We start from the raw sequence: 12,884 nt of genomic DNA, 5'->3' as shown, positions 1-12,884 counted from the left end.
TAGTCTTTGATGGTCATGTTTTTTTTTTTTAAGATGAGGGCATGTCATGCAAACTGTGCATGTTGCTATTTTCTACCAAATGGCAGATGAATTTCTAACAAAATACAATAGGGTTTTATTGGACACAAAGCCTTTGACATCAACAAAAGCCTATTAATTTGCCTTTCTAAATATACACGATTATATAGTTAGATGCATTTTATTATTTTAGTATTGTTTTTATACTGTTGTCCATGACAAGAACAGCAACCCATTTGTTTGCTCTTGACCCATGATTTGTGAACCACTGATCTATGGGACACAAAAGCCTTTAAGTCATGTTTGTTTAATTGTATTACTTATTTAAACCCTTTCTCCCACTGGCTGGCACACTCTCATAACTATGTATGTGCTGTCAGTGATTAATAACTTTAAATTAAAAGAATTAGCCTTTTTGAGAAAAACATAAACAAAAGACCACTAATTACATTTCCTTCTTATACGTCAAAACAATGTCAACATGAAACAGACCAAAAGAAGTGGGTACACATTTAACACAAAGCAAAATAAAACTGCTGAGGTGTGAAGTCCAAAGCTGTACAAACAGGAGCTGTGAAACACAATGTAGGGCAGAGCGATATTACATATTTAAACAGACTGGAACTGTTTTGTCACATCAGCTTGTCTTGAAACAAGCACACACTAAACTTTTCCACACACTTCATTTGAGTGCTAGCATACAGTGCTATAGGCCCAGATATACTTCACACAAAATCAAAAGAACGAACAGGTATGCCGTCATTTAGAACAAAATCTGGGCAAAGCTAAGTTGTTTTCCATTCATTTCAGTAGTTCATTGAATCAGTGTCATCATAAATTACAATAAAAGTGTGTAATCGGCACATATTATACGTATAGTGTAGCATGTTATCATCATGAATTCAGAATCTAAACAAGACAAATTAAACATTTTATACAGCATACATATTCATTTAAATCATCATCGATTGGTTAGAACACCTTTTCCTGACTTCATGAAAATTCTACTTTGATTATACATTTTAAAGTCAGACTGGTCTGAATGTTGGCAAACAAAACCATCGCAAGAATTTCTCCGGAAGTATATCGGGGCCTTAAGCCTCTAACACCATCAGTGAGACTCCAGGGCGGAGCATGAGGTCCGCAATCTGAGTCTAAACTTGATGGTGATGGTGCGATGGGTGATTTATTGAAATTCATACAAATCCTGTAACATAATAACACAGTGTTCAAGGGGAGCTTTGTGATTGTGACACTGGTAAAAAACGAAGTAGACAGAATGTGAAAAGGTGAAGAGAAATTTTAGAGGTTAGTTTAAAGAGAAAGAAAGAACTGATTTTCCCCGTCTGTCGCTCACTCGACATGTGTCAAATTAAGTGACATTAGGGGTCTTTCTTGAAGGCCTCGGTTACCTCTGAACTTGAGAAATGGCCAATGAGAAATTGGCAGACAGAATTTGCATGTCCCTCCCCCGGACATATGGGTATAAAAGGAGGGAATCTTGCATCTGTCCATTCAAGTTTTGCACTGAGGAGCAGAGAATAAGGTTTGGCCATTACAGTGGCTCGGTACAGCGTCGTGGCCGGGGGGACACAACGTCTCATTCCCTCCATCAGGGAATGGAGGTTACAACAGTAACCTAGACAATAGTGGGAAAGTGTCTGGAAATAATTATTTTCTTAATCTTAAAACATCCAAATGTCCTTAAAACAAGATAAATTGACTTTGCATAAGATATTTAGACTTGTATTTACAAAATATATCTGAACTGTATTTGGCTAAGGGGCAGCGAGGTGCACTCAGTTGTATATATACAGCACTCCGTGACAGCTCAAGCTGCCACCACTAGCTCCCTACTGGACCCTCAGCTCCTGACAAACAAACACAGGAAAAATAAATAAATAAAACCAAATACATCATTGTGGCAGGGCAGAGGGCAGGGCCGGGTCGTGATTCTACACACCCGGTCCCTTATCAGGCTAATTAAGCCTCCGAGAGGGATAAAGGCTGACTGCGGAGGATGGTGCGGGAGAGAAAGATCGTTTACGGACATGTCCGTCTTGTGTGTGTTTGTCTTTTGTTTAAGTTTATCATTAAAATATTGTTTATATTGACAAGCCGGTTCTCGCTGTCACGATCCCCTTTTGTCTCGCCTCCTCCTTTCCATTGAACTGCTTTACAATCATATAATAAAAAAACAATGCAATACAAGAAACCACACTCTGACCAGCATTGAAAACATGGGATCTGAAAACAGTATAAAATATGAATGTGCAAAATGCAGGGGAAGACTAATGGCAAATCACCCTGCCAAAATCCATTTTGCACAACAAATTACAAAAATAATAATTTCAAAACAAAACAACACTGTTCCCACACCCAAAATGTTCTCACTGGCTCCAGGTATACACAAATAGAAATTGGTCACACCTCTCTCAATAAATCCCAAAATAGGGATTTAGAGCCAGTCACAGGGTTTAACAAAGAACTAGTGCAAAACAAACAGAACAAAACGAAAAACATAAAACAAAACAGAAGTGCCTGATGTTGAATCTTGCAGCCTCAGTGCAGGCAGGTGCATGCTGGAATGCAAATTACATAAACAAATAGAGGCAGAAAATGGCACCAACATAAACTGGCATATTCTAAATAATCACTTTATAAAACTCCTGATTTTACATAATGATAGCAGTGAAGCTGCCACCATGAATGCAGTCGCAAACACAGATGCCAATGGCATAGAAGAACAAAAAACAACATATATCATCACACGTGACACAAATCCTAATCAAAACTCATGCTTACAAAGACAGCAACATACATAGATGCAAGGCAATCAGCCAACCACTGATGCTTGATATGAATCACGCTAAACACACAAGGAAAACTAGCATTAACTGAGTATTTGTACTAGCCGGTTAGCTTAACATTAACAACACAAACCTTCAATATGGAGGTGCATGATAGTGGGTAGTGGCCATTGAATAGTGACGTATGTCCAAGTAGCCTAATAATCACCCGTGTTAGCTTAGTGATTGGCAAGGAACCCGTACCTAGTCAGAAAAGGGTCAGTTTAATTTTCAATGTTGTAAATATTTTTTTACCCATAGGTTTAATTTTGTGAGATTACATTTCAATCTGTTCATCAAACAAAGCAATCCTATGCCTTTAGAAAAATTGGATTATAGAACATGAGTCTAATAGGCCACTTTAATGATAGTTTTATGGTGGTTCTGCGCCCTTTTTGAGCTTGAATCCTCCAGTATCTATACATTGTAACAGCAATAACAGCAGAATGGAACATTCTTCAAAATGTCTCCTTTGGTGGAAGAAAGAAAGCCATACCAGTTTAAATAATAATGGTAGAATTAAAATTTTTTTGGTGAACTTTAAAAAAATACTATATTTGGCAGTAAGGTAAGAAAAATAAATTAAATTCGGTTTAATTGATATATTCTCTAGAAACAAGTTTTGTTATCTTAGACAAAGTTGCTTCTCTAGTAAATTAATCTTGTTTTAAGGATGTATACATATTTTTACTGGAAAACAAGACAAAAAATACTGATTAAGAGAAGAATTATTTGCAGTGTAGAGGGAAAGAAAGAGAGATGCATTGGTCAAGTTAGAGATTGAAAAAACTGACAGATGGAAAAAAGCTATTTATTTCTCTGCAAAGATCTTCTGAAAGGATCAGAGGCGGATGTTATTTGCATGTATGTATGTGTATGTGTGTGTTTGTTCACTCACAGTAAAGGGCTTTTATGGGGATTTATGTCAATCTAAGTATGATTATGGCAGCACAAGTTAAAGCTCAAAGCTCAGATCGGTAAAAGAAAATAATAAAAAAAATTGCTTTAATCTTTTGACAAACTTGTGATGTGAAAAATGACCCATTTTATTACTCTCCTTCTCCACTGAGGATAAAGAGCAATTCATTTTATATGGAAACTTGATCAGGAACAAGATATTCTTTAACTCAAACAGCAAATCATTAGTTCTAATGGCACACCAAGTATTTCAATTCAAGTGTGCAGTGACGTGCGGTGATGTCTTAAAGAGGCTAGGCACTGAGTTATGAAAGCCAGATTACCTGATTTATTGTTTAAGCTAATAATACGTAATAACAGTGAACGTTACGCACAAGCGCGGCATATCAAGAAATGTAAAAATCAGGATGTATATCGTGTACTCACACTCTCTCTCTCTCTCTCTCTCTCTCACGCACGCACGCACGCACACACACACACACACACACAAGTGCGTAAACAGTGAACGTTATGCATTTATCAGATCCTTCAAAACCTCTCGGTTTTCCTTTACCTTTTCATTGTGGTAGGTTATATTCAGCTTCCTTTGCTTGTCAAGTGCAAGGTCGATCCGAGATTTTCCAAAGGTTTTCAGTGTAATTTGACACTGGATGTGAGCTGACGACTTTTCATGCTTGGTTAAAGCTGCGGGCAGGTTGTTCAAATCACAATATCCCGCTGAAGTCCAAACAGTCTGACTGGTTGAAAGAAGCAGGCAGGGATAGCAGTACAGCCGCTGATTGTTAGCACAGCCACATAGCCAATCTTTTCTTACATACCAATCAGTTTGAAATGATCGGATAATTTTTGGGCCCCATCTAAGGCTGGCGTAGACCTCCCTCTTGCAATTAACTCCTATTTGGATTTTGCGGGGATTAGGCATGTACACTAGCTGTGGTGTAATGACGTTAGCTACGCAAATGTCCAGGAATATCTCGATTTTAATTGGTCCATGTCTGATACGTAATGGAGATGATTACGGGCATAACATATTTACGTCAAAAGGCACAGCAGATTTGTGCTTTTTGCCGTACATGTTAAAGAATACAGGATCGCAGTGCGCATGCGCAACATGGGTTTTCCGCTTGTCGTCTGCAATGAATGGAATAAAGCACTGCTTATTCTACCATTTGTTTTTAGTTGATTATGCGTAACTGCTACATTTGTCATCATAACGTCTAAACAATTGGTATAACACACATATTGCATGTATAAATCACAAGAATAAAAAGTAAAAATCCAAATACAAGTTTATTATTTAATAAACATTTTATTTTTGAATTTTGGCAGGGTAGGCAGTGCCTAGTTTGCCTACCCAGACCGCACGTCAGTGCAAGTGTGTGGAAAATAGAGAGGGAGGAAAACCGAAAGAAAAGCAAATCCCTGTGGAATAAATGGGTCAGCTCACTCTCTGTAGGATTGTGATATTGTCCAGATTAGCAAAGATTGTCTGGCTTTAAATGCTGGAAAGGTATCACATCACTCTAATCCTGATGAAAAACAAGATAAGGATGGGGGGAAAGGCTAAACAAAGCACTCTTTGCCAATTGATTCATTCGGTAATGGCAGTAGTGGGGAACAGGGGGCAGAGGAGAGAGAACAGGAGTTAGGAGACACATTTCCTGGAAGGTGACTAATCCCTTGTTTTCATGCTTTCTATTACCTGAGTTTGGTTAAACATTGTTTTGAGTATGGATTTTTTGTCCTGAGGTCCATGTATAATATTAGTAAAAGTCATATTTTAGTTTGATATGATAATTTTTCAGCTCTCTCTGGCCCTTAGAAATAAACGGTCTGTTTTTGGCTGCTTCACTCAAAAAAACTCCTCTTTGCACCGAGTGCTTTGAACCGGTGCGCATACTGCTTCCAGATTTGCTGCCATTTAACATTGTGAAAGGATCCAACAACAGTCCATGCTGAAATATGCATCACAAAAATCTGAAATTATATCAAATGTGTGTGCTGCAGATGACATGCACAGCCAAGAACAAAACAAACTTTCCCTCGTTTTAACTTTACATCATTAGTTCCTTCGGTTTAAAGGAACACTAATATCTTTCCTGCTTTTTTTAAATATAATTTTTTTCTGATAATAAGATCCATCTTGTGGTCAGGCAAGACACATCACCAATATAATCTGGAAGTTAAATGCATCTACTGTTATAACTTTTGGATTTCAAGGGGAGGGTCTCTGACATAATGACTGCATACATCACATAATCTGTGTTACTCCATATTGATAAAGTGCAAAAAAGAAAAAGAAAAAACATAAGAAAGGGATAGTTAACCCAAAAATGGAAATGCAGTGATTGTTTACTCACCCCTGTGTTGTTATAACCCCATAAGACTTTCTTTCTTTTTCTTAACAAAAAGGGAGAAATTTTGAAAAAAATTTGTGATCAGCTATGTCATACAAAGTCAATTTATGGTGACCACCTCTTCAAGCTTCAAAAGGACACAACAGTATAATTCAGAAGTCTAATACATTATTGGATGCGACTCAAACAAACCAAAATCTAATGTATTATTATGTGAAACTCTTGAGCGACCATTGATCTCCTGTGCATATTAATGAGACAGACAGTATGCAAGCTTTAGAGCTCCTTGCACTAGAGAAGTGCGCTGCAGCCTTTCGCCAAATGGGTGAAACCCATTGAAAGTGAAAACACATTTTGTTTTTTCAACAGCACCACCAGCAATATTAACAACAGAAAACACAACATAGCTGCACACAAACCAGAGAACAAAACTTACAAACATGTCTGAAGAGTTTGTAGTTGAAAAACAGATACATTGCCTTATTTGCTTTATTGAGTCTTCAATCAAACAGAGTGATGAAGAATGCTGAAGGTAGCTACACATATACACCTAGATGCTACAGTCAGACAGAGAGTACAGGAGACTGCAGTTCTTTTTAGGTTTCACTTACCGAAAGTGAAGTAGAAGAACTGGAGAGAACGGCTGAGGGAGCGGGAATGTCTTTCACCTCTTTTCTATGCGTGTGTGTGTGTGTGTGTGTGTGTCAGACCTCCACAAAAAGAGTTGTTAGGTATACTATTCTTGGCCAAAATCAAGTAGTTTTAACAGTTTAAAGAATTGAGATGCTGGCTTCAGTAGGCTATAATCTTATGCGAATGATTTTGGACCAGTAGCCGATTGGTTTACCCGGTGCTATGCCAAATATAGAAACCAAGTGATCAACAGAATGTCCCGATGCTCTTCCCACCTACTTGGTACAAAGCACAAAACTCTGATTAACATAGAAAACATAAACATTTTCTGCTTGAACAGCCCATCTCGATAGAGGCTGCCTAATGAGCTCTAAAACTTGCGTGCAGTCTGTCTCATGAACGCACACAGAAGATCAACAGTTGGTCAAGAGTTTCACTTAATAATACATTCGATTTCTGTTTGTTTCTCATCAAACCGTAGGGAAGCTGCACAAAAGCATAACACAAAAAAACAACCCCCAACCAAGCAGATCTACTGCCAAGACTTGTGTACTGCTGCTGCACTGAAGAGCCATGTGTACTGCTGCTGCACTGAAGAGCCATGTGCACAGAGTGTATACTAGCTTGGTGTGCCTAGGCTTGCTTGGCTGAATGGTATAACAGTAACGGCTTAAATAGCTAGTGACCTGACTGATAATGTGTACCTGGACCTGGAAAGTCCAGAGCTTATTTAACTAGTGACTTAGACTAGCTATGAATTTAAACTAGTAAACTAAGATAATGATGTGGCTAGTGCCTGATTTGTCTACAGCTTGCCTTGATAAAGATGCGATTTTATGTGTCATGGCAAAAGTAGACTTTAACGTGCAATCCCAGCAACCATCTAAGCAAATAGCATTTGGAGAGAAAACTCTTACTCATTTAATTACTACTGAAAGTTGCATTTAAGAACAGAACCACATGATTCATACAAATACAGTCAAATGTGAAAATAACACGACCCTGGCAACATTTTTGCAAAATGCAATTTTGTTTCATTACACGTTTCGCTGCAGTTTCCCTGTGAAATGTACAGCAAGGGATGCCAAAAGCAAATGATCTGACAAGGTTTTTAAGGTGAATGATAAATTGATCTTTTAATGAGTGAAACATACCTCTGAAACCTAAAACTTTAACCTAAACCTAACCAATAGTGTTCTAAAGTAAATTAGAGGTAAAATAAAAGAAACCTTACCCTAACCAACACCTAAACCTAACCGATAGTGTCCTTAAAGCAAATGCTACATGAAACGTACATTTTCTGAAGCAACCACATCATTTTGTGTCACTTCTATGATATTTTCGGCTCACATGTCAAATTGCATGCTTGGCTGGGCTCGAGCCTCGATCTTCCAAGAGAGAGCTACCGCACAAGCTAATAACTTTGGAATTAGTGTATAAATGTACGTGGATCTGTAATTAAAGCATTAAAATGTATGATTTTTCAAATTATGCGTTGCAGTAAAAGAGTTTCTATATCATAACAGTTATAGAGTGAAAAATACATGTTTATGAAATAATCAGCCATTGTACTCCTGATTTGTATGAAAGTGAATAAAATGCATAGTTGTTGTTGCTCCCTGTATGGGTGGGCGATATGACCAAAATCTTTTATCACAACATGTATAATTTCTGGAAAATCAATTAAAAACAATTATATGTTGAAAACGTCTAGGTTACAGATGTAACCTCCGTTCTCTGATGGACACTAGGGGTCTCTCTTGAGCGCCGAATATGCCTCTGATCTATGAAAAAGGCCAATGGCAGATAGTATTTGCATACCCCGCCCCCGGACATACGGGTATAAAGGCCAGGAAATACTATGAGTTCATTCAGGATTTTTCTGAGGAGCCGGAAATGGTCCGGCCACAACAGTGTCTCGGCTCAGCGACGTGGCCGGGAGGACACAACGTCTCGTTCCCTCCATCAGGGAACAGAGGTTACATCCATAACCTAGACGTTCCCCGTCTGTCGCTCTCTCGACGTTGTGTCGGAGAAGCGACACTAGGGGTCTAATTTAAATCACGCCATGCTCTGAGCCGTGTACGTGTTCTGCTGACACATGAGCGGGCATGTATTTTACGTGCACAGGTGACCAGCTGTGTCAGACTGCACGTACCCTTCCCAATGCCCCCAAAAAGTCGTCGGAATCCTTCAGGTTACCCTAGACAGGGGAACATGGCGACGCTTGCCAACATGGGAACGGGCCGAGCCTGGCTGGGCCTCTTTTCTCTCTATGTTTCTTGCATAGAGCAATAAACGGCCGGGGCCCTTACATGCATCAAGGGAAGGGGGTCTTACCCAGTTTCCTATTCTTTCAGGGGGAAAAGACCCTGAGGAGGCCACAACTGCCCTGAAGGGGAGGTAAGAGTGCTGAATATGTCACATGGGTTTTTAAGTGACATGTGGAAAGTGGTGCGGTGGTAGATCCAGCCTCAAGGAGGGGGAGTTGCTACAACACGGCAACCGGAGGGCAGCTGGGGACTGCCTAAGGAAAATGCAGATCCACTTTTGTAAGGGGACCGTACCGTGGATAATACACACAGGGGGAGTCCACGTAGGAGTCCTTAACCTGTGGAGCACCTATTCCAGTACAGGGTAGATTAAGTACCTGCAGTTTATTGGGTCGGCGAGTTCCTCCGCTGAACTGCGCTCCCACAAGGGCTAGGGAGGAATCATCCAGTGATCCGAGGAGTAGGATCTCCTGGGAGAAAAAGCGCACAATTTTACCTCAATCGAGGGAAAGGGCGCTATATGCAAGCGATTCACCCAGCCAGCCCATCAGCGTGTTACTGAGTTCTACTGGCTCGGACCTGAGAAAACACGGGATGATACTGACTTAACGCTGAGACCGTAAAATCTCGCAAAGGTATTGGGTGTTGCCCAACCCGCTGCTCTCCATATGTCTGTCAGGGAGGTCCCAGGTCGGACGGACCGAACTCCAGGCAAGTGTCGCGGTTGACCTGAAGCCCCAGGCGGCTGAGGTGCCTGAGCACCTGGTCTCTGTGAGCGCATAGTAACTCTCGGGAGTGGGCCAGTATGAGCCAGTCGTCGAGGTAATTGAGTATGCGGATGCTGGCTTCTCGGAACGGGGCAAGAGCTGCCTCTGCGACTTCCGTGAAGACGCGAGGGGACAGAGACATGCCGAAGGGGAGGATTTTGTACTGGTACGCCTGGCCATCGAACGCAAACAGTAGAAATGGGTCGATGTCGAGGCAGAATTGAGACGTGGAAGTACGCGTCCTTCAGGTCTACCGCTGCGAACCAATCTAGATGCCGGACGCAAGTTAAGATGTGTTTTTGCTTGAGCATTTTGAACAGGAGTTTGAGCAAAGCCCGGTTGAAAACTCGCAAGTCCAAGATAATTTGTAAACAAATTATAAAAATAATAATATTTTATGAAGGTAATATACTGTATAGTAACTTATCTAAATCGTGCAACTTTAACTTTTAAACCCTCAGGCTATTATTCTGACATTCTAAACTCTCCAGGAATTCCTGTATGTGTCTGTTTGTAGGCAAGTTCACATTAGTTTAATTAGCTTATTATTCAAATTCTGAAAAAAAGCACCTCCAGTGCCATTCTAAATGCATATTATAGGTGAACCGAATGATTGAGTATCTACATCTGAGATGCTTTTCATGAGTAGAGCTCAAAAATTGTGCACCGCATGAAGGTTAAAAATAGCTGCGAGTGCATCACCAGCCTGTGCATGAGGCTTTACGATTGCTGTAACAAACCAGATAGCCACATTGGCAGATTTTGGAGGATTTGAGTTTAAAAGAGTTAATGCACATTGCAAAGAAAATGCAAACTATCTATGTGTGTACTAGTTCTTTCAATTAGTCAAACTCCCACTTAGTCTTTGGGAAACGATTAATGTTACTTGAATTGGTGATATTTTAGTGCATTTCTATCCTTATACTGTGGAAGGCTTTGTTTGGAAAATGTTAAAGCATTATATATTATTTTGTTTTCTTTTCTTTCCTAAGATGGAAATAAATGCATTTTGATATGAAAAGAAGTATATATAGTGTCAAATTTCAGCACATTCAAAATTAACTACAAACAATTATGCAATTAATAGCAAATAAATAAAAAATTTAATCGACTGACAGCACTACAGATTATGTGGCATTCATTATTTGTATCGCGTGACCCCAAACACTTGTAGCACCTCTAGTGTTAATTTCACCAGGAAACTGCGGCGAAATGTAGAATAGGGCATGCTTATTTTATGAGACTAGGTTGCATACAGTACAGACATTTGATAATATCTTGACCACACTTTGAGGGCTCTAGACTGGTTTATTGAGGACTCTCCACATTTATACGTGAATTAATATTTCCTCTTTGTTACTAATATGACAGCCAGCAAAATCCTGTGCTCTCTCTCTCTCTAATCGGCATCCTGACCATCTCTAAGCCAAATTATGTAAACTGCTGGTCAATGGGTTTTTAAGGTCATGGATTAAAATCTAACATTCCACAATAGCTAGGGGTGTGATGTGAATATTGTCAGAATTATAGATTTTTGCCAATATTAGTATACAGTCTGTTTTAGCAGAAAATATTGTATAAAAACAAAGAACAGTCATGTCCATGGATACTTTTTTAAATAGGAGGAAGGACAAGAGTGATCCCAGAATCAAATGCTCCTTTTGTGGAAAACTATACTACCTTTTAAAGAAACCTGCAAACTCAGCCTTAATATATTAGCTGACACAGATCTGACCAAAGCCATAAGATCACAGTCATTTTGCTGAAACACTTAGACTATTATAATCAGAAGAACTGGCGAAAGATGAGGATGACCTCTGGAAGCAGTTCTGGGGAACCCTCACCTTAAATGGTTAGATGTAAAAGCCACAAATATTTCCAGAACAAAATTGATTTAAGAGTTCTGGCTGACAGTAAAGGAAATTGAAAAAAAAAGAAAAAAAAAAAAAACACCAAGAGACTGCTTTCATGTCTTATGAATAGCACAGATTGTTCTAAGAGGTATAATGCATACTTATATGGTGCCAGACGTTGTTTAAATATACCCAAATTAAGTCAACCGCTTGATGCGCGCACGCATGCGCACTTACTGTACACTACTGCAATGAGTTTACTCCTGATATCGATAGATTACAAAGATTTTATTTTATGTTGCCCTTGCCATGCTTACTCACGTCTCACACTGGCGTATTAACGAGCAGATTTAAAGATGTATGTTATTTTTGTTAGTGCATGCTAGTGTTAGTGCGAGCGTGCCAGATGTTACTGGGGTTTTAAGCGCTCGTGGTGCTGCAAGGCAAGTCGCATCCAGAAACACTTGAAAGCTATACACACACACATCAATTCTCGCATGTATATGCCGTGAAATGATTATTATTCGCTCTTATTTAATAAGTCTAACTAATTATTAGTCATAACTTAAGTAGCACAAGCAAGCCAAGCAATTAACCAGACACTTGCAGTAGGAATAGTAAATATCATTGACAAAATGTTAATGTTTGAAATATGATGTAACCCTACATATACTGACAGGAAAAAAATTATCTAAAGCAACTAATTGTACAATGTAGTCGCTCAGGGTTAATGTAGGCTAAACAAATGTAGGCTAAGTAATTTTATGTGCGTGGTAATTTTAGCTAAATAAAGAAGAAAAACATACTTTGCACCCACCTTTAATACAAAATGACATCCATACAAAAATTCCAAACTGCAGAATCCCCAAATATCTTTGATTATGCATCATTCCTATGATGGAAATAGGTCCTTACAGGAACAAACCTACTAAACTTTGATCTGTCAGCATCCGAGCAGTGTCCTTAGGTAAACGCGCGCTCTCTCTCTCTCTCTCTCTCTCTCTCGCTCTCTCTCTTTCGCGTTTGCTTTTAATTTCACAAATATGCATGAGCATTCCGTCCATAATCGGCATGTTATCTTTATCAACTATGACCCATTAGCGTTATTTTCTATGGTTTAATCAAGCTCAGTCAAGAATCTAATAACTATGCACTATACATAAACAATTTAAGGGAATGGCGTGCGCTCGTAAGCGTAAAGAAATCTGGACACGGG

General features: G+C 39.3%; 1 protein-coding gene across 1 annotated transcript in view; it reads right to left on the bottom strand.

The window, feature by feature from the left end:
- LOC127644253 (neuronal acetylcholine receptor subunit alpha-7-like) overlaps nt 1–12,573 on the bottom strand; it is a 179,953-nt gene extending 167,380 nt beyond the window's left edge. Inside the window, exon 1 of the mRNA XM_052127341.1 lies at nt 12,486–12,573. Coding sequence (XP_051983301.1) covers nt 12,486–12,558 — 73 coding nt within the window. The 5' untranslated portion in view covers nt 12,559–12,573. The remainder of the gene's footprint in view (nt 1–12,485) is intronic.
- Between the last annotated feature and the right edge of the window lie 311 nt (nt 12,574–12,884).

Source organism: Xyrauchen texanus, chromosome 5 (assembly GCF_025860055.1).
Source record: "Xyrauchen texanus isolate HMW12.3.18 chromosome 5, RBS_HiC_50CHRs, whole genome shotgun sequence".
Classification (NCBI taxonomy): Eukaryota; Metazoa; Chordata; class Actinopteri; order Cypriniformes; family Catostomidae; genus Xyrauchen; species Xyrauchen texanus.
The sequence above is the reverse complement of the archived record's forward strand: the minus strand, read 5'-3'. Positions and strand labels throughout refer to the sequence as shown.